The following is a 25,491-nucleotide window of genomic DNA, read 5'->3' on the forward strand; positions in this document are numbered from 1 at the left end:
AATCTGTGCTTGCACAAATGGAGAGATAGGAATGTCACATAAAGCCAGTAAGGAAGCCAGTAAGGTGTGCTGTTCTCAAATATGCAGGCAACGTGAGACGTTTGTTTACAATAGGAACTATCCATATTCAGCATCTAATTTATTTTCTTCTCCACAACAGGTCATAGCAGTAAACAGGAGGAAGAGAAGGAAGTACAAGAATACACAATATTTTCACCCCTTCCCAAGTAGCAGCACCACTTCAGAGGATGAAATTTCCAAAGCCTCAGAGGATGAACTGGCACAGTATTCACCAGTAACCTCCATCAGCAGGGACATTCACCTTGGTGGGTTCATTGTCTAGAGTAGGCTTGGGGTCATAATCTAGTAAGCACATCATGGGCATGGATCTACAGCCATCAGAAGTAGCAATGCCCAAGGTCTTTGACATGCTGAGGACTGGTGGAGACCAGACACCTGCTTGTCCTGATGCAGATGACATGCCTCTGTTCACAGCTATAACTGACATATTGCACTACAAAGACAGGCAGCAGAGCTTCAGACAGAGATTCCAGAGACCATCAGTAAGCTAGAGCGAAAGATTAAGGAGGCAGACTAAGTTCTGTCTACTGTTGTAGTTCTGTCATGTGAGTGCTTGGCTGTCTCTGGAAAAGGTGGCAGCTGTCCTGAGGATCTAGGTTCAGCAGAACCCACAGTAACAGCCAGACACACAAGAAATTTTTGTCTGCCACGCACGTGAATTATAGAAACAAAATTGATTCTGAGTATCGACTAAGCTATAGGTGCACAGCATCAGTGGCAAGGTAAAAGGGGACGAGGCACTTCCTCCTCACTACAGGTAGGAGTATGCAGTGTTGTGCAGGTGCAGTTCTGCACAATTAGTGCAAAGGCTGGATTTGTCTACACAGTTTGATGTCTCTAAGGGATCACAGTGCCAACATAGCAAATGTAAAAATGATCTAGGCATCAGAATTTTATTTTCAGGATTCCTATTGTTGCTCAGTTCTATCTCATGGAGGCTTGTGCAGCATTGTAACTTTCCTTGGCATCCAGCTGGAGATTCCTCACTTGTGTCATCAGCATGGTATTTTGGGATTAACTCTTGTCTCCCAGCAACCAGTCCTTTAACTAAAGGGCATTAAAAGCTTTTGCCAGCTGTGAACTCTCCAGAATATAGGAGTCATGACAGCTCCCTAGATATCGAGTGCAAACCCAGAGTATTTAGCTAGTGTAATCACAGATTAGCTGGACATTAAAGCAGTGGAACCTTTCTGCTCACAAAGATAGCTGCTACCAGGGTGCTCTAATGGTAACATATACAATTTATAGCACATTGTATCTCCTGGAATCCTGCTATTGCAGCAAATCACATTGGCCTGGCTGCTTGCCTTCCTGTAGCCAAAGGAAACTTCACAAATTGTAAATCAAGCTCAAAAAACCAAGAGGCCTACTCCTGCTCCTAATTCAACCTTCATAGAGTCACAGAGATTACAGCATGGAAACAAACTTCTTGGTCCATCTCATCCATGCTGATCGGATATCCTAGATAAAACTAATCCCATTTGCCAGCATTTGGCCGATATCCCTCTAAACCCATCCTGTTCATATACCCACCAGATGCCTTTTAAAAGCTGTAATTGCACCAGCCTCCACCACTTGTTCTGGCAGCTCATTCCATACATGCACCACTCTCTGCGTAAATAAGTTGCCCCTTAGGTCTGTTTTAAATCTTTCCCCTCTCACCTTAAACCTATGCCTTTTAGTTTTAGGCTCCCCCACCCCAGAGAAAAGACCTAGTCTATTTATCCTATCCATGCCCCTCATGATTTTATAAGCTTCTATAAGGTCACCCCTCAGCCTACAACACTCCAGGAAAAATAGCACCAGCCTAATCAGCCTCTTCCTATAGCTCAAACCCTCCAAGATCCCTTTTGTAATCTTAGATAACCTTCTTCACTGTCCTCTATACCAGCAATCTTTGTGTCACCCACAAACTAACTAGCCATGCCTCGTATACTCTCATCCAAGTCAGTTCTTGAGAACCTATGGCCATACTGCTTGAACTGCATCCAACATATTAACGTCCTTCTGTAAGCACAATGACCAGTACTGTACACAGTAGTCCAGATGCGATGCTACGAATGAACTGCATAGCTGAAAAATAACCTCCCTACTCTTGCACTCAATTCTTCTCATGATAAACCATAACATTATTAGTTTCCCAATTACTTGTTATACTTGCACACTAATCTTTTATGATCCAAGCACTAGAACATCCAGATTTTTCCGCATCTCAGAGCTCTGCAAACTCTCACCATTTAGATAATATGCTTTCTCTTTATACTTTTTGCCAAAATTGACAACTTCACTTTTCCACATTGTACTCCATTTGCCAGATCTTTGTCCACTCACTTAACCTACCTACAGTATATCCCTTTGAAGGCTCTTTATGTCTTCTTCACAACGCACTTTCCTACCTATCTTTGTGTCATCAGCAAATTTAGCTGCCAGACCTTCAATTCTTTCATCCAAATCATTTGTGTAAATTATAAAGCGTTGAGGCCCCAGCACCAACCCCTGTGGTACACCATATGTGACATCCAGCCAGCCTGAAAAAGACCCATTTATTCATACTCTACCTCCTGGTGGCCAGCCAATCTTCTGCCCAAGCCAATGTTACCCCAACACCATAAGCTTTTATTTTCCACATTAACCTTTGATGTAGCACGTTATCAAATGTCTTCTGGAAATCTAAATACATCTATTTGTTCCCCTTTATCTACAGAACAAATTACTTCTTCAAAAACACCAATAAATTAGTTAAACATAATTTTCCTTTGACACAACCATGTTAGCTCTGCCCAGTTACCTTGAACCCTGTTTTAACGTCTTTAATAATAGCTTTCAACATTTTCCCCATGACAGATGTTAACTGTCCTTTAATTTCCTGCTTTCTGTTTCCTTCCCTTTTTGAATAATATAAAGGAACCTTCCCAGATTTGAATGAGTTTCAGAAAATTAAAACTGGCAAATCAACTATTCCATTAGCTACTTCTTGTAAGACCCTCGGATGAAATCAATCAAGACCCAGGGACTTGTCAACTTGCAGTTCTGACAATTTACTCAGTATTATTTTCCTGGTAATTTTAATTTTCTTAAGTTCCTTCCTCCCTTTCAATTCATGGTTTACAGCTATTTCTGGGATGCTACTTGTATCATCTCTAACGAAGACAGGTGCAAAATATCTGTTGCGTTCATCTGCCATCTCTTTATCCTCCATTACTAATTCCCCAGATACGTTTTCTATAGGACCGGAGGCCTGTGACCAGTGGTGTGCCGCAAGGATCGGCACTGGGTTCACTGCTTTTTGTCATTTATGTAAAAGATTTGGATGTGAATATGGGAGATATGGTTTGTAAGTTTGCAGATGACATCAAAATTGGTGGTGTAGTGCACAATGAAGAAAATTATCTCAGAGTACAATGGGACCATGATCAGATAGGCCAATGAACCAAGGAGTGGCAGATGGAGTTTATTTGAGTTAAATGTGAGGTGTTGCATTTTGAAAGGCAAATAAGGACAGGACCTATACACTAATGGTAGGTTCCTGGGGAGTGTTCCTGAACAAAGAGACCGTGGGATGCAGGTTCATAGTTCCTTGAAGGTGGAGTCACAGGTAGACAGGGGAGTGAAGGCGTTTGGTACACTTGCCTTTATTAGTCAGTGCAAGAGTAAAGGAGTTGGGAGGTCATGTTGTGGCTTTACAGGACATAGGTTAGACCACCTTTGGAATACTGCGTTCAGTTCTGGTCTATTGGCTATAGGAAAGATGTTTTTAAACATAAAAGGGTACAGAAACATTTTATAAGGCACAAGGAGGGTTTGAGCAATAGGGAGAGATTGAATAGGCTGCGGCTGTTTTCCCTGTGGCATCGGAGGTTGAGGAGTGACCTTTTAGAAGTTCATAAAATCATGAGGAGCATGGATAGGGTGAATTGCCAAAGTCTTTTTCTCAGGGTACGGGAGTCCAAAACGAGAGGGCATAGGTTTAAGGTGAGAGGGGTAAGATTTAAAAGGGACATAAAGGGCAACCTTTTCACACAGAGAGCGATGCGTGTATGGAATGAGCTACCAAAGGAGGTGGTGGAGGCTGGTAAAATTACAACAGTTAAACGGCATCTAGATGAGCACATGAATTGTAAGGTTGAGCAGGATATGGGCCAAATGCTGGCAAATGGGACTAGATTAATTTAGGATATCTGGTCAACATGGTTGAGTTAGATTGAAGGGTCTGTTTCAGTGCTGAACAACCACCTGGCTCTATGACCAACACTTACTTTGTTAACTCTTTTCTTCAATATCTGAAGAAACCTTTCTTATCTGTTTTTATATTTTGGCTAACATTCTCACATACACAAATTTTTCCCTCCTTATTAATTTTTTAATAATTCTTTGCTTTCTTTAAATATTCTGTCTAATCGTCTGGCCTGCCACATATCTCTGCATATTGCATGTCTTTTCTTTGAAGGGATCTACCTCATGAAAGAAAAATCATGCCTGACAAATTTATAAGAACTCTTTAAAAAGATAACAAGCAGGATAGATAGAGGGAAACTAGTAGATGTAATACATGTCAAAATCAAAAGGTATTTGATAAGGTACTGTACATAAAGCAACTTATAAGTGCCCATGGTGTTGGGGGTAATGTATTAGCATTTATACAGGATTGGCTAACTAATAAAGGACCGAGAGGTGGAATAAGGGGAGCATTTTCAGGATGGCCACCTGTAACTAAGAAGTGCCCCAATGTTCTGTGCTGGGGCCACAATTATTTACAATATATATTAATGACTTGAATAAGTGAAGTAACTACACTATTGCGAAGTTTGTGGGTGACACAAAAATAGGTGGGGAAGCCAGTCGTGAGGATCATAGCGTCCACAGAGAGATAGAGACAGGTTGAGTGGGCAAAAGCTTGGCAGATGGAATATAATGTGGGAAAATATGAGGTTATGCACTTTGGCATGAAGAGTAGATGGATTGTGTGTTAAAGAAATATTGCAGAAAGGTGTAGCACAGCGAGGTTTGGAGGACCTTATGCATCAGTTTAAAAAGCTAGCATCCAAGTTCAGTGGGTTATAGAGCTGTTGGCCTTTATTTCAATGGGAATAGAGTATAAGAATAGAAAGGCTTTGCTCAATCTACACAAGGTTGAAGTCAGACCACACCTTCCTGGAATACAATGAACAATTTTGGTCTCCTTATTAAAGGAAAGATACACTGAGCAAAAAAACTGGAAGAACTGGGGATGCTGAAAATCAGAAACAAAAACAAAATCAGAAATTTCTGGAAAAACTCAGCAAGTCTGACAGGATCTGTGGAGAGATATCAGAGTTAACCTTTTGGGTCCAGTGACCCTCTGAAAAAGGGACATTGGACAGACATTGGAGGCAGTCCAAAGGAGGCTCACTAGGTTGATCCCGGGCATGGAGAATTTATCTGATATGGTTAAATTGTTTTGAATTCCAATGAGTAAAGCCAAAACTATGAGATGAGACTGTATTGAGACATATAAGACTCTCACAAGGTTGATATATAGAGCTTACTTCTCTTTGTGTGAGAGTCTAGAACCAGAGGGCATAATCTCAGAGTAAGGAATCTCTTATGTAAGAGAGAGAAAGAGGATTTTTTTCCCTCGGGGGTAGTAAATTTGTGGAATTTTTAAAAATTCATTTATGGGATATGAGTGTCGTTGGCTGGCTAGCATTTATTGCCCATTCCTAGTTGCCCTTGAGGTGGTGGTGAGTTGCCTTCTTTAACCGCTGCAGTCCACCTGCTGTGGGTTGACGTACGGTGCCATTAGGGAGGGAATTCCAGGATTTCAACCCAGCTTCAGTGAAGGAATAGCAATATATTTCCAAGTCAGGATGGTGCGTGGATGGGGACATGAAGTTGGTGGTGTTCCTGTATATCTGCGGCTCTTGTCCTTTGAGATGGAAGTAGTTGTGGGTTTGGAAGGTGTTGTCTGAGGATATGTGTTGAATTTATGCAGTGCACCTTGTAGATGGTACACACTGTTACTACTGAATGTTGGTGGTGGAGGGATTGGATGCTTGTTAATGTAATGCCAGTCAAGTGGGCTGCTTTGTCCTGGATGGTGTCGAGCTTTTTGAGTGTTGTTGATGCTGCACTCATCCAAGCAAGTGGAAGTATTCCATCACACTCCTGACTTGTGCCTTGTAGATGATAGACAGGCTTTGGGGAATCAGGGGATGCGTTGGTTGCCGCAGTATTCCTGGCATCTGACCTCTTCTTATCACCACTGTGTTTATTTCGTGAGCCCAGTTGCGTTTCTGGTCAACGATAACTCCCGGGATGTTGATAGTGGGGGATTCAGTGACAATAACACCATTGAATGTCAAGGGGCAATGGTTAGATTGTTTCTTATTGGTGATGGCCATAGCCTGGCATTTGTGTGGCATGAATGTTACTTGCCACTTGTCAGCCCAAGCCTGGATATTGTCCAGATCTTGTAGCATTTGGATATGGGCTGCTTCAGTATCTGAGGAGTTGTGAATGGTGCTGAACATCATGCAATCTTTGGCGAACATCCCCACTTCTGACCTTCTGAGGAGGGAAGGTCATTGATGAAGCAGCTGAAATTAGTTGGGCCTAGGACATTACCCTGAGAAACTCTGCAGAGATATTGAGAGTAGACTAAGGGGCGGTAATTGGCTGGGCTGGATTTGTCCTGTTTTTTTATGTACAGGACATACTTGGGTAATTTTTTGCATTATGTTGTAATTGTGCTGGAACAGGTTGGCTAGGGGAACAGCAAGTTCTGGAGCACAAGTCTTCAATACTATTGCTAGAATGTTGTCAGGATCTGTAGCCTTTATAGTATCCAGTGTTTCCAACTGTTTATAAGACCATAAGACATAGGAGTGGAAGTAAGGCCATTTGGCCCATCGAGTCTACTCCACCATTCAATCATGGCTGATGGGCATTTCAACTCCACTTACCCGCATTCTCCCCATAGCCCTTAATTCCTCGAGACATCAAGAATCTATCAATCTCTGCCTTGGTATCATGTGGAGAGAATCGAAATGGCTGAAGACTGCTATCTGTAATGCTGGGGACCACTGGTGGAGGCTGAAATGGATCATCCACTCGGCACTTCTGGCTGAAGATTTCTGCAAAAGCTTCAGCCTTATCTTTTGCAATGATGTGCTGGGCTCTTCCATCATTCAGGATGGGATATTTATGGAGCGTCCTCCTCCAGTGAGTTATTTTGTCTGGATGTGGCAGGACTGCAGAGCTTAGATCTGATCCATTGTTGTGGGATTGCTTAGCTCTGTCTACCATTTGCTGCTTGTGCTGTTTGACATGCAAGTAGTCCTGTTTGGTGGCTTCACCAGGTTGACATCTCATTTTCAGGTATGTCCTGTGCTGCTCCTGCACTCTCCAATGAACTAGGGTTGATCCCTTGGCTTAATGGTAATGGTTGAGTGGGGGATATGCCAGGCCATAAGGTTACAGGTTGTGCTGGAGTACAATTCTGTTGCTGTTGATGGCCCACAGCACCTCATGGGTGCCCAGTTTTGAGTTGCTGGATTTGTTCAAAATCTGTCCCATTGAGCACAGTGTTAATGCTACACAACACGATGGAGATTATTCCCAATGTGAAGGTGAGACTTCGTCTCCCCAAGGACTGTCACTCTTCCGATACTGTCATGGACAGGCAGATTGGTAAGGTTGAAGTCAAGTATATTTTTGCCTCTTGTTGGTTCCCTCACCACCTGATACAGACCCAGTCTAGCAGCTATGTCCTTTAGGGCTCAACTAGCTCTATCAGTAGGACTGCTGCTGAGCCACTCTTGGTGGTGAACATTGAAATCTCTCATCCAGAGTACATTTTGAGCCCTTACTATCCTCAGTGCTTCCTCGAAGTATTGTTCAACATAAAGGCTGCCAAGGCTGGGTTGCTGAGGCTATTCAAAGAACAAAAGACAAAGAAAATTTACAGCCCAGGAACAGACCCTTCGGCCCTCCAAGCCTGAGCTGATCCAAATGTACTGTCTAAACCTGTCGGTCAATTCCTAAGCATTTGTATCCCTCTGCTCCCCACCTAAGATGCGTCTGGACAGATGCATCTTAAATGAATCTACCGTGCCTGCCTCTACCACCTCTGCTGGCAATGCGTTCCAAGTGTATCCCCTTTAAACTTTCCACCTCTCACTTTGAAAGCATGACCTCTCGTTATTGAATCCTTTACCCTGGGAAAAAGCTTGTCTCTGTCCACCCTGTCTATACCCTTCATGATTTTGTAAACCTCAATCAGGTCCACCCTGTCAGTCTCCTTTTTTCTAATGAAAATAAACCTAACCTACTCAACCTCTCTTCATAGCTAGCACCTTCCAAACCAGGCAACATCCTTGTAAACCTTCTCTGCACCCTCTCCAAAGCATCTACATCCTTTTGGTAATGTGGCGACCAGAACTGTACACAGTATTCTAAATGCGGCCGAACCAATGTCCTGTACAATTTTAACATGACTTTCCAGCTCTTATACTCAATATCCTGTCCAATGAAGGCAAGCATACTATATGCCTTATGACCACTGTATCCACCTGTGCAGCAACCTTCAGGGTACAATGGACCTGCACTCCCAGATCTTTCTGCCCATCAACTTATCCCAAGGCTCTTCCGTTCATTGTATAAATCGCTCTAGAATTAGACTTGCCTAAATGCATCACCTCACATTTGTCTGGATTGAAAGCCACTTTTCCGCTCGACTCTCCAGTCTATCTATATCCTCCTGTATTCTCTGACAGTCCCTTATGCTTTCTGCTACTCCACCAATCTTTGTGTCATCTGCAAATTTGCTGATCATACCAACAGTGCCCTCTTCTAGATCATTTATGTATATTACAAACAACAGTGGCCCAATACTGACCCCTGTGGAACACCACTGGTCACCTTTCTCCATTTCGAGAAACTCCCTTCAACTACTACTCTCTGTCTCCTGTTGCTCAACCAGTTCTTTATCCACCGAGCTAGAACACCCTGAACACCATGTGACTTCACTTTCTCCACTAGTCTACAATGGGGAACCTTATCAAACACTTTATTAAAGTCCATGTATATGACATCAACAGCCCTTCCTTCATCTAACAACTTGGTCACTTCCTCGAAGAACTCTATTAAGTTGGTAAGGCATGATCCCCCTCGCATAAAACCATGTTGCCTATCACTGATAAGCCAATTCTTTTCTAAATATAAATAGATCCTATCTCTCAGTACCCTCTCCAGCAACTTCCCCACCACCGTTGTCAGGTTCACTGGTCTGTAGTTACCCAGAATATCCCTACTACCCTTCTTGTACAGGGGGACAACATGGGCAACCTTCCAGTTCTCCGACACCTCACTGTATTGAAGGATGCCACAAAGATATCTGTTGGGGCCCCAGCTATTTCCTCTCTTGCCTCCCTCAGCAACCTGGGATAGATCCCATCCGGTCCTGGGGATTTGTCCACCTTAATAACCTCTAACATACCCAACACATCTTCCCTACTTATGCCAACGTGATCCAGACTAATCAAACTTTTATCTCTAATCTGACGATTCCTCATGTTCCTCTCCTCAGTGAACACTGATGCAAAGTAATCATTCAAAATCTCACCCATTCGCTCAGGTTCGGCACACAGCCTTCCTTCATAATCTTTTAGTGGACCAATCCTTTCTCTAGTTACCCGCTTGCTTCTTATATAAGAATAAAATGCTTTGGGATTTTCTTTAATCCTGCTTGCTAAAGCTATTTCATTAGCCCTTTTAGACCGCTTGACACCTTGTTTAAGACTAGTCCTACTCTTCCGATATTTCCCAGGGCCCGTTCTGTTCTTAGCTGCCTAGACCTTATGTACTTGGCTAGTCGTACAATTTCTCAAGGCTGAGATAGACAGGTTTTAAATCAATAAGGGAGTTGAGGATTATGAGTAGAGTGCAGGAAAGTGCATTGAAGATTATCAGGTCAGTCACAGTCTTACTGAATGATGTAGAATCGATAGACTGAATGACCTACTTCTGGACCTATATCTTATAGTCTTATCACCTTCTTGAGGATAATTAGGGATTGGCAATAAATGCTGGCCTGGCCAAACCATGACTTAAAAAAAGAAAAAAAATAGTTGTGATTATCATAGTAGTGATTAGTTCAGTGAATGCAACAATTATATATTAGGTTGAGATCACACAGACACATTTCCCATTGAATGTATATAGCTAATGAATAAGGAGACTTTAATTCCATGGCCTGAAATAGATTTCAAACAAGGTCCCAGAGATGAAAGGGGATTATCAAATCTACTGCACAGCTCCAATAATTAAATCAAATGATCTTGATTATGTCATAAACTGCCCCTGGTGGACTTTTCAGGTAAACTGATTCATTAGAAACACATAATTTATTTGTGGTGGACCATGTTGAAAAGTAACACAGGTGATGGTTGTGAAAAAAAGGCATTCAATATTGTATGAAAACACTTCTGGATATAAAAAAAATTAAGGAAAAAAAATTGACAAAAGTGGTTCATGAGTATCAGCAGAACATTGAAACCAAATCACTGCCCTTAATTCACAGACAGATATTGATTAATTTATTAATTTTCAAATTACATAGCTTGAAGACTTTGTTGATGTATTTGTGTGCTTGTGTGACCAAATACTGAACAGTGCAGATACAGGCAGAATAGCTGTGGTGTGAGGATAATAAACATCACTGTAACATGGGACCTATAGCACCACATTGGAATGGTAGCTGAAAATGTGTTGCTGGAAAAGCGCAGCAGGTCAGACAGCATCCAAGGAGCAGGAGAATCGACATTTCGGGCATGAGCCCTTCTTCAGGAATGAAGTACTGGAATGGTAGTACTGTAAATTAAAATTCATATTGACATTGGATACTGACATATTCACTAAACACTATATCACATAAAAAAAATTTAACAAATGTTATATATGATATATATACCATTATAATTTTTGCTCATTAAGCCTTAACCGTCCAATGTCACTTGTCCAATGTCCAATGTGAGACTATTAACAGAGACCATAATACAGCAGAACCACTATTCATTGAACATCTAAAAAACTTTTAATTAATTGAAAAACAAATAACTAGAGCCTCATCTCTAAAATATGAGTTGATTAACTAAGACTGCTTAGGTTGTTTAGGCATAAAAACCAACATTTTCCTCACTACCATCTGTTCTGTTCTGAGGAAGGGTCACTGGACTTGAAATGGTAACTTTGATTTCTCTTTATGGATGCTGCCAGACCTGCTGAGCTTTTCCTACAACTTCTGTTTTTGTTTTAAGGTTTTTTAAGGTTGGGATAGATTAAGGGATACATCAGCAGAGTGTAGTTGATGTCCAAGACCAGCCATGAACATACTGAATGACGGGGCAGACTTAACAGGCCATATGGTCCAGTCCTGCTCCCTATTTTCTGTGCTTGTTTATCATATTGTTTACAAGTCAGTCAAAATGGATATGACACTATGTTGTGTGCACACTTGACTCAAGTCATTTGGATCATGTCCCATATATAAATTGCAGAGAACTTCCCAAAGAAGGAACTGCAGTTTTATTTTCTTCACCAATATTCTCTCTAATGTTGCCCCTTTGACGAGGTACAGTTCCACAGGAATAAAAATGGAAAATGTCACAAACGGCAAAGGTCAGTCAGTATTTTATGAAGTTTTTTAAAATGCTTATAATGTTAAAAGTGTGTACTCTAAGCAAAATGATTATTGTCAAGGTAAAGGTTAGGACTTTGTTAAGCAGAATGTAATAGAGTTGTGCAATAAGTTAACAAGAAAGTTAATCAAAACAACTGGCGAATATTTTGGCACCAAAAATAGAGCTGTGCGAGAGAGGGGGTGCAAGTGGGGGTCGAGATAGGAAGTCGAGAGAGAGGGTAGTGAGAGATGGGGGCAAGAGAGGGGAGTGAGACGGGGTGGCAAGAGAAGAGGTGAGAGAGCGGGTGCATTTAATCTAGCAAGCTCAAGGGAGAAATTTCTCTGACAGCACAAGGGGAGACATTAAGAAAGGAAAGGAATAACTTGCAGTTACATAATGCTCTCTTAATAAGAATTTTTATGATGAAAAACAACCTGCCTGTGTTCAGTTGAGAAATAATAAGGAATCTAATTATCATATTGGAAGAACATTATAATGAGAAGGAAATCAAGTTTATTACAGGAGACCTACCGTAATAAGATTGTTAATAACAGATTACCCTAATATCTAAAGTTAGAATGGGATAATACAAAAATTTGAATACATCCAACAGGAGTCTTGAACAGTCAAAATCAAAAACAGAAGTTGCTGGAAAAGCTCAGCAGATCTGGCAGCATCTGTGCAGAGAAATCAGTTAACTTTTCAGGTCTGGTGACCCTTACTCAGAACTGATTGAAGAAGGATCACCAGACCTAACATATTAACTCTGATTTCTCTGCACAGATGCTGAGAGACCTGCTAAACTTTTCCAGGAACTTCTGTTTTTGTTTCTGATTTACAGCATCTGCAGTTCTTTTGGTTTTTATTTTGTCTTGAATAGTCAATTCACCTAACATTCAAAATCTTTACGGAAGAGAGGTCCAGATTTTGTGTGAAGAGTACTTCCTGATAACATCCCTGCATGGGCTGGCTCCAATTTTAAGATTATGCTCTCCTGATATGGATTTCCAACCAAGGAAATATTTTCTTTATCTACCCTACTGAACTATTTTATCAATTTAAACACATCGATTAGATCAATTCTCAGTCTTCCACACTCAAGTAAAAAACAAAGAAAGATTAAACGATCTCCCTTCAAATTTAAATCTTGGTATCATTCTGGTAAATCTGTGCTGCAACCCTACTCTGGCTACTGTATTCTCCATGAAGTACCCAGAACTAATTCAGTATTCCGGAAGGGGTCTAATCATTTACAAACACTGCCGACGAGAAACCCTTCTAAAGTGGGTGTAAATTGAACAATACTCGGTGCAGGGGAAATTCGTTTCAGCAACGAACGGATTAAAAAACGTACTTTTGGCCGATTTGTACTAAGCTCGACAATTTGAAAAATGTGGCTTAATCTGTACTAAACCACAGCAGGTGGCGCTGCTCTTTGGCAGAATTAGCTGACTACTCCTGAGGAGAGAGTAAGTATTGGTGCTGGAAAAGCACAGCAGATCAGGAATGCGATGAAGAACTTATGATTGAAAGGTCGGCTCTCCTGCTCATCGGATGTTGCCTGACTGGCTATGCTTCACCAGGACCACACGTTTTGACTGGGACTGGCCACTCTTGAGGACGATAGCGATCTTTAATAATCAGTACGTTTTCAATAAGTGCATTTATTTTTTTTTAAATCCTTAAAAAGTCTAAGAACTTCACCTGCAACGTTAATCTGATCTTGACTGCAGACTTTTGCGAAACAATGAGCACAACTGAACATTCTGGAACTTTCCAGATCCTTTGAGCAACTCGTGGTATTACTTTGTTCTGTAATGAAGACTGTCTATGTTACTCATTAATATTTTACAATCGTTAATACAAGCTGAAGTAACTTGTCAATTAAATAATTCAAGATTGAGTTACATTCAATTCATTTCGCCTCCACTATTTTTTTGTTTCGGCACCTTTAATTCGCTGTCTTCTTCAGTTGTCGAGTTGCTTTCGGAATTGTTCGAGGTTTTCCGCCAGTGAGTCGGCTGCCCGGCCGGAAGTGACGTGTTGGGAGTGAGCGGCGGAGCTGAGTTGTTCAGAGTTTTGTTGCGGTCTCAGTTCAAGAAATGCTATTGTGGTCGTTTTTCCTGAAGGAGGTTCACCTCTGACCTATCTTTAGAGTCCTTATTAAAATAACTCTTTAATACTGCTTCTTTAGTCTAAAGTATTGGAAAGTCACCAGGTGGGGGAAGATGTGGGAGGGAGAATTGCGAGACGAATTTCACAGGAAATCTCGGGTTGCTTAGCTTCTCTGAGATTGCAAGACCAGTCCTGTTGAGATCAGGCTGACCACCTGGCTGTTTTAATTAAGAGAGGGGATTGAGAGAAAGAGAGGACAAAGGATTTATTATTGGATCGCTCCAGTTTGGAAAAAAATAAAAACAAGCAACTGCAGGCAAAGGAGGGAAACCTGGTCACTGACTGCAAGGTTTATTTGTTGCGTTGGGAGGGAATTCTGAGACAAAAAGACCCAAAGAGCTGACTGATCACTGGGCCCCTCTGCAGAATCGTCCCCACAAAGAAAGGCTTTGTGATAGAGAAACTCTTGCGCTTCTCCTTCCATCCACTGACGAATACGCCGTTTTCCGTAATTACATTCATAAGTCCTGATTTTTCTTTGAAAGGTTGTTGCGTCTCTGACTTAGTAAATTTTGAAGTCTTAGCAAAGAAGCGGAAGACGGGGGAGCGATCACTTATTCTTTAAGATTTCTGACAGTCAGCACTATATAGAACAAAATTAATCTGATTCATTGTTATCGATTTATAGTGATTGCAAGAGAAGTCCCAGGGACTCTGCTGAGAGGTGAGGATCTTTAACGCAAAGTATATCTGCTTGGAGGAGGGAAGACGTTGATTACCGAGTCCAGTTTATCAAGTCGAACTCAGTAGCAACCCACCTTAAACTTTTTATAAAAAAGAAAACGGAGATGGCTAAAAAGCAAAATCAAAAGGGTGAGTGAAAATCAATAACAGTGCATTTATTGTGTATTAGTTTGCTTTTCTGTGACCTGAACGCCCCAAACTGAACGCATCTTCAATTTGCAATAGGTTTGTCTCTCTTGATTTTAAAGATTACTTTATAATTACTTTTTTCAAACAGTCTATTTAATGTCACAGGGTTTTAGTACGATAAAAACGGCTTCTTTGTAATAGGATTAATGAGTGAATTCTAGAAACTGATTCTACAACTTCATAAGCTTGGAAGGGACAGAGGAATGGAAGTGGGAATACATTACAGACAGTGGCAAGTAAGGATGAAATTTGAAATCAATTGGGAGTTGGCACATTGAATAGTACAGTACAGGAGTATGCCCTTTGGCCTGCCATATTTGTGCCAACCAGAATGTGCAAAATGTTAGAATTATAATGAATTTTAATAACCCAAAAATAGGCTGCAATAATGCTTGTCGTGGAAAAAAAGACTTTTTTCTGCCTGGTGTTCAGAGCAGAATATTAACTTTTGTTCAGTGTGTCGCACTCCAGCCGTCTGGATTCATTTCCCACTCCGGAGATTGTGGCATAAAAAATCTATGCTTACACTCTAGTTCAGGGCGAGGGAGTGCTACAGTGTCGGAGATTACTTTGCTTGCGATCAAAGGTGCCCTGGCTCACGTGTCTGCACCAGAGCTTAGGACCTTCCTTGGGCTGGTAAATTATTACAGAAAGTTAATATGTAACCTGGCTTTGTGATTTTTGAGAAGATTTGTAACTCAGGTTGAGGTACAGGTTGTACATTTGCTCGCAGAGCAGGCTTGTTTGTTTTCAGACTTTTCATCAGCATACTGATAACATCATCAGTGAGCCTCTGGTGAAGCACTGGTGTTATGTCCCACTTTCCATTTTTGTGTCTTAGTCTCTTAAGGTGGATGATATCATTTCCAGTTCTTTTTGAGGTTGGTAAATGGAGTCCAAATCAACGTGTTTACTAATGGAGTTCCAGTTTGAATGCCAGGCCTCTCGGAATTCCTGTGTCTGTCTCTGTTTAGCCTGTCCAAGAAAGAATCTGTTGCCCTTGTCAAAGTGGTGTCCTTTGCCTGTATGTAAGGATACTAGTGATACTGGGTCATATCTTTTGGTGACTAGTTGGTGTACGTGTATCCTAGTGGCTAGTTTTCTGCCTGTATGTCTGTCTGATGTAACGTTTGTTACTGTCCTTACATGGTATTTAGTAAGTGACGTTTGTTTTGCTGGTTGTCAGTATTGGGTCATTTAGGTTCATCAGCCACTATTTTAAGTGTGTTGTAGGTTTGTGGGCTGACATGATGTCAAGGGGTCAGAGTAGTCCGGGAGTCATTTCAGAGATGTCTTTGGATGGTAATATGGCTAGAGTTTCTGGGTGATTTGTGTCTGCTTGTTTGGACATTATTTAAATTGGCCACTGCAGCACCAGGAACTACAAGCAGCAGAAGAAAAATACCTAAACAGCGTATTCAAGAAGAACAGGTGCCCAATAAACATAGTCTGCCAATTCCTAAACAACAAACCCAAACTTACAACCTAAACATAACCTGGCCTCTATTCTGGCATCTTTGCATCAACTCTTTAAACAGGGTCTTCGCAGCCTGCAACACATTATCAATGAGGATGAGCACCAAGACCTTCCCCATGCCTCTACTACTTGCCTTTAAATAACCACCAAACCTCAAACAGATCATTGTTCATAGTAAACTGCCTGGCTTTCAGGACAATATCATGCAACTGTGTCGTGGTAGACATTGCAAGACGGGTCAGAGTGTCGACAAGTTCACTTGAGGAATGTAACTTTAAAAAAGTTCTGCGATTTACATATGAAAGAACTGAAACCAACATGTTTATTCTAAAAGATGAGAGACTTAACAAACAATCTAGGTGTTTTTCAATGTATAATTGTAAACTTTTGCTGTAAATTCTGTGTCTTACAATCTTATACTCCACAACCACCTGAAGGAGCAGTGTTCCCACAGCTAGTGCTTCCAAATAAACCTGTTGGACCAAAACCTGGTGTTATGATATTTAACATTGTACACCCCAGTCCAACACCGGCATGTCCAAATCATAAAACCGGGTCAGCCTTGGAAATGGTTGCATAGCCAAGACGTCGCTTTCAGGAAAGTGGAGAAACAGCTATCATCCTCGAAGACGTTGGCACACTATGTTCCCAAGCAAGACCTGGTATTGACATGCAATGCCCTGGACAATTTTACACATTATTGGGTGGATGCCAGTCTTGTAACTGTACTAGAATAGATGGCTAGGGGAACAGCAAGTTCTGGAGCACAAGTCTTCAGCAGCATTGCCAGAATTTTGTCAGGGTCCATAACTTTCGCGGTATCCAGTGCCTCCAATCATTTCTTGATATCACATAGACTGAAGACTGGTATCTGTAATGCTTGGGACCACTGGAGAAGACCACGATGGATCATCCTAGCACCACTTTTCTCGCTGAAGATTGCTGTAAATGCTTCATCCTTCTTTTTTGTACTGATATGTTGGGCTCTTAGGCAAGCATTAATCCGGGATAGTCAGCATGGATTTGTCGGAGGGAGCTCATTCCTGGTAAAACAAAGATCTGTGGTTGCTGGACATCTGAAACAAACAAAAACAGAGGTTGCTGGGAAAAGCCATCAGGTCTGGCAGCAACTGTGGAGAAAAAAGTTTCGCATTCACTGACCCTTCCTCAACTGTTTTCTTTCTACAGATGCTATAAACCTGCTCAGTTTCTTCAGCAATTTCTGTTTATTTGTTTCATATCTGATAAGTTTTCAAAGGGGTGACCAGATGTGTGGGTGAGGATATCGCACTGGATGCAGTCTATTTGGACTTCAGTGAAGCTTTTGACAAGGTCTTGCATGGGAGACTGATCGGGAAGGTAAGAGCCCATGGGGCTCAAGAAATTGCATGCAAAATTGTCTGATAGTTGAAGATTGTTTTTATGACTGGAATACATGTCCAGTGGTGTATTGCAGGGGTTCAGTGCTGGGTCCCTTGCTTTTTTGCTGTATGTTTGTGATCTAGATGTGAATGTAGGAAGCTTGCTCAGGAAATTTGCAGATGTGAAAATTGGTGGTGTTAAATAGCGAAGTGGAAAGCCTTAGACTACAGCATAATATGTGTAGTGCTGCAGGGATCAGTCCTAGGGCCTCTATTGTAATGATTTTAAGGAGAGCAGAGTGTAATGTTTGCAAGTTTGGTGATATAAAAATAGGTGGGAGGGTAAGTTATGGTGGCAACTTAAGGAATCTGCAGGGGTTATGGATGAGTGGGCAAAATTTGGCAGGTGTAGTTTAACGTTGGAAAGTGAGAGATCATGCACTTCAATAGAACGAATCAAAAGCCAAACTATTGTTAAGTGGGAGGAAACTCCAGATAATGTCCAATGCAGAGGGATCTTGGTGTTCTTGTGCATGAAACACACAGTAATATGTAGGTGTAGTATATAATTAGAATTTTGGCCTTTGTTGCTCGGAGGTTAGAGATTAAAATCTGGGAAATCTTGTTACAACTGTACAGGGTGTTGGTGAGACAGCACCTGTACTGTGTGCAGTTTTGGTCCCTGTATTTAAGAAGGCATATACTGGCATTGGAGATTATTCAAACGAGATTCACTAGGTTTATTCCTGGGATGAACAGGATGATTTATTACTAGCTAAACAGATTAGATTTGTCTTTCATTTAGAGTTTAGAAGAATGAGGGGTGATTTTGTAAAAATTTACAAGTTTCTGAGGGACTTTGGTGTACACGTTAACAAGATGTTTCAACTCGTGGGGGAAAGTTTTGAACTGGGAACATGGTTACAGAATAAGGCAGCGCTCATTTAAACCTGAGATGCAATGGAATTTCTTCTCCTGAAGGGTAGTGAATGTCTGGAATTCTCTACCCCAGAGAATTGTGGAGGCTAGATCATAGAAAGTATTCAAAGAAGAGGGTAGGTTTTTTTTTTAAATATCATGTTGACAGTGATGCTGAGCTAGCATAAGTTGAGGCCTGAGGCAGACCAATCATAACCTTGAATGGTGGGGCAGGCTTGAAGGGTCCAACTCCTTTTATTTTCCTTCTGTTTTTTTATAGATGGGCAGAACAATGACAAATGGAATTTAATTGTGTAAAGCGTGAGGTGATGCATTTTAGCAAGACTAATGAGGTAAGGGGATATACAAATGGTAGGACCCTAAGAAGTACAGGGGAGCAGACAGACTGAACTGTGCATGTCCACAGATCCTGAAGGCAATAGGACAGGTGGATAATGTGGTTAAGAAGGCATATAGGATACTTCACAGAATCACTACTGTGTGGGAACAGGCAGAAATACAGCATTTAAAAGGCATATGGATGGGTGTATGAATAGGAAGGGTTTAGAGGGGTATGAGTCAAGTGCTGGGAAATGAGACTAGATTAGGGTGGAATATCTGGTTAGCTTGGACGAATTGGACTGAAGGCTCTACCTCCATGCTGTACATCTCTATGACTCAAAGTCCACACTGACTCGCTGAAGAGCATCCCATCCAGAACCATCTCCCTATCCTTTCCCTGCAACCCGACATTTCCAATGGCTGATGCACCTAACCTATACGTCCCTGAACACTACGGGGAATCCATCTAGCCTGCACATCTTTGGCCTCTGGGAGGATACAGGAGCACTCGGCGAAAACCCACGCAGACGTGGAAAGTATGCGCAAGCTCAACACAGATAGTTGCCTGAGGGTAGAATTGAACCCGGATCCCTGGCCCTGCGAGGCAGCAATGCTAATCACTGAGCCACTGTGCCGCCTTTGTTAGTCAAAGTGTTGAATATGAGAGCAGGGAGGTTATGATTGAGCTTTATAAAATGTTGGGCCGCAGCCAGAGAACTCTCTGCATTCTGGTCGCCACATTGTAAATGAAAGTGATGGCAATAGAGAGGGTGCAGAAGATAATCAATGGGCTGTTGATTGGGCTGGAGCATTTCAGCTCTGAAAAGAGACTAGAGGCCTTTCAAATTACAAAGAGCATAAATAGGATAGACAGAGTGAAACATTTCCCATTTTGTAGAGAGATCACAAACCAGAGGCATAGATTTAAGGTAAAGGACAGAAGATTTATATGGGATTTAAGAATTTTATTTTGTGCTGATAGGTATTTGGGACTGGCTATCTGAATGGGTGGCAGAGGCAGGAGCCATTGTGGCATTTTAGAAGTATTTAGATAAACACTTGAAGCACCATAGTGTACAAAGCTACAGACAAGTGAGGAAAATGGGAATAGAGTAGACAAGTACTTGATGACTGGTGATGATGAGCCAAAGGGCCTTTTTCCATGTTGCGACAATTTATGACTCTATGTATTTTGTTGTCTGTAAATCACTTTGACATGTCTGGTGATCATGAATAGTGCTATAAAATGCATTTATTCTACTTCTCGTGTCACTTCTGTTGTGAAAACAAAGGAAATACCAGTTATTCTAGAGTCGTAGACGTGTACAGCACGGAAACAGACCCTTCCGTGCATCTCATCCAAGTCCATGTAGATCATGTCCACCACTCTGCCCAAAACAATCCTCTTTGTTACTCTTTGAGTTTTTTGATCAAGTTACACACACACACACACACACACACACACACACACACACACACACACACACACACACTATCCCTAATCAATCCTTGCCTTTCCAAATAGATGTAAATCCTGTTGCTCAGGATTCCCTCCAAAACTTGTCCACCACCGGTGTCTGGCTCATCAGTCTATAGTTCCCTGGCTTTTCCTTACCACTACCTAATTCTGAATAAAAGAGTACCCATCCAAAAATGAAAACTTATGGGAAAGAATAATCAATATGATTAGAGTCAAAATAATAGAAAAAGAAAGATTAAGATCCAAGATACATGAACATGTATGGCAGTTCAAAATGAGCTGGAAAGAACCTTTGACTAGAGGGGGAAAAAATGGCGAACAGCTAATATAGCAAAATATTTAAATAGGAGATCAAAAATGTGAAAATCAGGTAAGTTTGATTTGGGGGGGAAAATGTCCTGCAGGATTGTTAGACCAGATTTGAAGCTTCAAAAGAATGATTTAAAGTTCACTGGGTAATAAAAAATGAAAGGACAATTAGAATATGTAGAAAAACTGCAAACATAAATTAGAAAAGGTAATGAACTGGAGAAAGGTAGCAAGAAAAAGGCTTTCTATCGACATAATCATAAAACAATGGACAAATACAGGCAGTCAGAGTAACAGAGTCAAAATTAGAGTGGTGCTGGAAAAGCACAGCAGGTCAGGCAGCATCTGAGGAGCAGGAAAATCGACGTTTCGGGCAAAAGCCCTTCTTCAGGAATGTGCTGCCTGACCTGCTGTGCTTTTCCAGCACCACTCTAATGTTGACTCTGATCTCCAGCATCTACAGTCCTCACTTTTGCCTAGTCAGATTAACAGTTAAGTGAAGCAATGACGAAGACTCTCTCAACTTTTTACATGTTTTCTAATTTGTCTGTTCAGAGATGTTATTACACACCTCTGGAGCAGGTAGAATTTGAACTGAGGCATCCATGCTCAAAGGTAGGGACATCACCACTGCATTATTAGACCCCCCCCACCGGCACGCGCGCCCACGCGCGCGCACACAAGAATTTATTGGTAAACCAGAGGCTACCCTAGTAGGAACTATTGTAACACAGCACATTTTTAAAAACAAAATGCTGTGCTTTCTTCCAAGATTTCTAGAACTCTAGTTCTCAGAAATCACTAACCCTAGTTCACTAATTCACCAGGTAAGTATGTGCCACTGGTTTCCTTCTTGGCAGAGTGAGACCAATTGCAGTGGGAGCTGTTGAATTACCTTTTAGCTAAAAAAAAAAGAGTTGGTGGGTGTGTGATATGTACAGATTGTTCATAGTTATGATGAGAGTCTAAAATGTCAGAAAAGTGCTTCCTCCGATCCCTGGGAGATGGGCAGGGGCAATTTGGGTATATGCAGCAAAACCCATAAGTTCTTGAATAAGGGGAGGCTCAGATCAAAAATGAAGTGTTGCTTCATTGTATCATTCATACCAATTATTTCATAAATACTTGGAGCTATGTCCAGGTGAAGTTGAAAACCTTGTTAGTTCATTGGGCCTTCAAAAGTGGCATCCAAAGAATTGAAACTGCCATATAAACCTATGTTAGCCACAAGCACAGTGATTGTAATCAGCAGGTGACTTCAATGACTTTTGGTTTGTGCCAGTGCAGCATGTGACACTCATATGAAATGCATGTTCCTGAGAAGATTATGAATTTTTTTAAACCTATCTTTCTTACAGTTTTTCTTCTCCATCTCCATTTCTGTTTGGAGTGAAGAAATTGTACTGTTCCATCATTTGTCATTTTCTTTGCAAAATTTTAAAAGTGAATGAATCCATTGCAGCAAAGTTCACAAAGGATCAAATAATATTGTTGCAGTGAACAGGAAATAATCCACATTGCCACTGAAAGGATGCAGAAAACTTTGATTAAGGTATCGAAAGAAAACTTCGATTTCTAATTTGTTTATGTAATTGGTATTTCGCACGTGGCAAAAATATGCAACAGGTGCATGGCTTAATCGTGGTGGTATTTACAATATTTCTGCTGATTTTTAGTTATCTGTTCAGTATTCGCTGCTGTCTATTGGTTTGTAGCCTGGGCCACCCTTGTATCTTCTTTGGTCTTCCAAAGTCAGATTATTTGGTTATAACGTGATGTGTTCCAATTGAGGCAAGCATTCTGTTCAACATCTGGGTATTTATCTAGTTGTTGGACAAGTAAAAGTACACTCTCAAAGAAATGCTGTTCATTTACAGCAGTGTTCGGTGATTTTGAACTCGAGTGGAAGTCACCCTAGTCCCAAAGAACTGTGGGTCGTTCTCTCATTAGAGAGATGACTGGTGATGAACTTAACCTAAGGGTTACCATGCCTCAGGTGAGGGGTGCAGTTGAGAAGGCAGGGCCTTCAAGATGACAGGTACAGGAATTGAACCTTTGGCGTTGGCATCATTCTGCATTACAAATCAGTCATCCAGCCAACTGAGCTAACCAATTCAGTACTCTAGAATATTAGTGTAAAAACCTTCGAAACATAGAAAATAAGACCACAAGTTGGCCATTCAGTCAGTCAAGTCTCATCTGCCATTCAACATGGCTGAACCTCTATCTCAACATCATATTCCTGCTCTCTCCCTGTACCCCTTGACGTTTAGCTTCTAGAAATCTATCTCTTAAATATATCCAGTGACTTGGTCTCAATATTTTCTGTGGTAGAAAATTTCACAGATTCACCATCCTCTGAGTGAAGAAATCTCTCCTGGTGAGTGTCTAAATTAGCCTGTCAAGTATCTTGAAACAGCGACCCCTTGTTCTGAATCCCCACCCACCCCCACAAGAGGAACTCTCCCACCCCTTTGCATCTATTCTAGCAAGCCTCCTAAGAATCTTGTCTGTTTCAATAAGGTCTCCTCTCCTCATTTAAAACAAAAAATCCCTCCATATTTAGCACCAGGGTCCCAGGTTTGATTCCAACGTTGGGCAACTGTCTGTGTGGAGTTTGCATATTCTCCCCGTGTCTGCGTGGGTTTCCTCCAGGTGCTCTGGTTTCCTCCCACAGTCCAAAGATGTGCAGGTCAGGTGAATTGGCCATGCTAAATTGCCCATAGTGTTAGGTGCATTAGTTAGTGGGACTGGGTGGGTTACTCTTCGGAGGGTCGGTGTGGACTTGTTTCCATACTGTAGGAAATCTAATCAATCTAATCAACAATCTAGTGAATCTTCTCTGGAATCCTGCCACTGCCAGTATATTGCCCCTTTAGATAAGGGAACCAAAGGTCTTCGCAGTATTCTAGGTTTAGTCTAACCAGAACCAGCACTTTGTGCATATATTTTTATATTCCACTTGCTTTGATATTTGCAGTTAAATATCACAGCAGATCAATATGAAATTCATTGTCAACTGAGAAACAAGTTTAAAAACTATTTCAGTAACTTTATTTGTAAAATGTTGCAGCAAAATTGCTCTTCTAACAGGCTGCATCACAATTTTTAAAATGTCCATGAATTGTATAAAACAGAAAATCAGCTTGATGATTTTCCAAGGAGTAAATTGTACCCATTTCAGTTGTTTCTGGAACTGGACACTTGATCAACGTCTTTTAATTTCTGGGATTTATGGAAAAATGCTGCCTTCTATCTTTAAACAGGAAGCTTTAAGTCGATAAGACATATGGTAAGTTATTGTGGTTAATAATCCTATATTACTCTATATTTAACGTGGTTTATAAATTAAAGTTGCTGTTGATAGGGAGAAACAGAATTTGCCCTGTGCTAATAGCCCTCCTTTTAAAAAAGAAGACAGTTGCACCATAGAACACTACAGCACAGTAGAGGCCCTTCGGCCCTCGATGGTTTCACAGGTTGGTGCAACAATCTGAAGCCCATCTAACTTGCACTATTCCATTATCATCCATAAGTTTATCCAATGCCCTTTAATGTTGGTGAGTCTACTACTGTTGCAGACAGTGCATTCCACGTCCTTACTACACTCTAAGAAAAGAACCATGATGCTGGGGCAAGTTAGTTTAAATATCCTAAATCCTGACAATATTAAAAGCTGCTGTGGCATTTTGAAAGCATCAGCTTTCATGTATTGTGCAGTCTCTCATTGTAATATCTTTTGAAAAGTTTAGTAAATCTTTTGCAGAAAATGACTAGTGTTGATTTAACAGATTTACTAAGTTTATTCTGTTGGTCACAGTTATAAAACAGATCCGGGACCATTGGAATTTAGAAGTATTGCCAACAGTCTATTCAAAATCAGCTAATCTGTTTACCGGTTTGATTTCGGAAGGCTTTCGATAGTTCATTTGGTGACTTAGTAAATCATTAATCAGTTTCATTTCTAAGGTATTGAATTTTATTTGCCTATTAGTAGAATATTTCTGTAAAGAAAAAGCTACTTGCTTAGATTGTGAGCCAGACATTCAAGAAGTTATTGGCTTCATTCATTGAGTTTCCAGGACAATTCCTACAATGTAATTTCTTTAAAAATGTAGCAAATGATTTTGGAATACACTGCCTGAAAAATTGGGAGGAGGCGATTCGATCATAATTTTCAAAAGGGAAGTGAATATATATTTGCAGAAATTTGTAGAACTATGGGGAAAGAATAAGGGAATGCAACTAATTGAATAGATTATTCAAAGAGCTGGCACAGATGCAATTGGTTGAATACCTTCTGTGCTGCACTGAAGTGCCATCTTAGATTACGTTTTCCAGCCTCTGAATTTAGCTCCATATCTATGATTTTCTCAAACCGGCAAATGCGATGCCATTGAGCTAAAGCTATTTGGGTTCATGTAGCGGAATTTGTCGGTGGCATGTTTAGGATATTGCTATTGTTGCAACACGTTTTGCCATGGTTTATAAATGTATAATCACATGCTGATAGCGATTGCTTTATACTGCTGTCCACCTTCTGGTTCTCAGCAGAGAAATTAAGGATGGTGATATGTCCCAAGCTGTCAAATAAGTACTGTTATGCCAGTAAAGAGAAAAGGTACTTCCAGTTATATAATACCCTATCATAATTTTGGTGTTCCAAGGCACCTGGCAACCAATGGAGTCCTTTTGAAGGATAGTCACTTGTATCATTAGGAATACCAATTTTGTTCAAGTAAGATTAATTGAACCTAACTGATACATTCTGGCTTTTTTCTTTGTGAATTAGGTTTTGAAAATATGCTAAATTTAAAC

General features: G+C 40.9%; 1 protein-coding gene and 1 long non-coding RNA gene across 5 annotated transcripts in view; one reads left to right on the forward strand and one right to left on the reverse strand.

The window, feature by feature from the left end:
* Positions 1-10,682: 10,682 nt before the first annotated feature.
* Positions 10,683-13,757, reverse strand: LOC132805853 (uncharacterized). The gene is made up of 3 exons (XR_009640965.1): positions 13,647-13,757; positions 13,443-13,550; positions 10,683-10,929 (listed from the first exon to the last, which is right to left on the reverse strand). It is a non-coding gene; the product is annotated as an uncharacterized LOC132805853 (long non-coding RNA).
* The window catches only part of LOC132805851 (spermatogenesis-associated serine-rich protein 2-like), a 142,371-nt gene continuing 130,092 nt past the window's right edge, over positions 13,213-25,491 (forward strand). The window contains exons 1-2 of one of the 4 annotated variants that reach the window (XM_060821162.1): positions 13,213-13,381; positions 14,542-14,726. In XM_060821162.1, the coding sequence (XP_060677145.1) occupies positions 14,702-14,726 (25 nt within the window). In that variant the 5' untranslated portion in view covers positions 13,213-13,381; positions 14,542-14,701. Of the gene's footprint in view, positions 13,382-13,788; positions 13,871-13,897; positions 14,362-14,541; positions 14,727-25,491 lie in introns of those variants that run through there. The other 3 variants (XM_060821161.1, XM_060821160.1, XM_060821163.1) reach the window with 3 other exon arrangements.

This window comes from Hemiscyllium ocellatum, chromosome X, assembly GCF_020745735.1.
Source record: "Hemiscyllium ocellatum isolate sHemOce1 chromosome X, sHemOce1.pat.X.cur, whole genome shotgun sequence".
Taxonomy (NCBI): Eukaryota; Metazoa; Chordata; class Chondrichthyes; order Orectolobiformes; family Hemiscylliidae; genus Hemiscyllium; species Hemiscyllium ocellatum.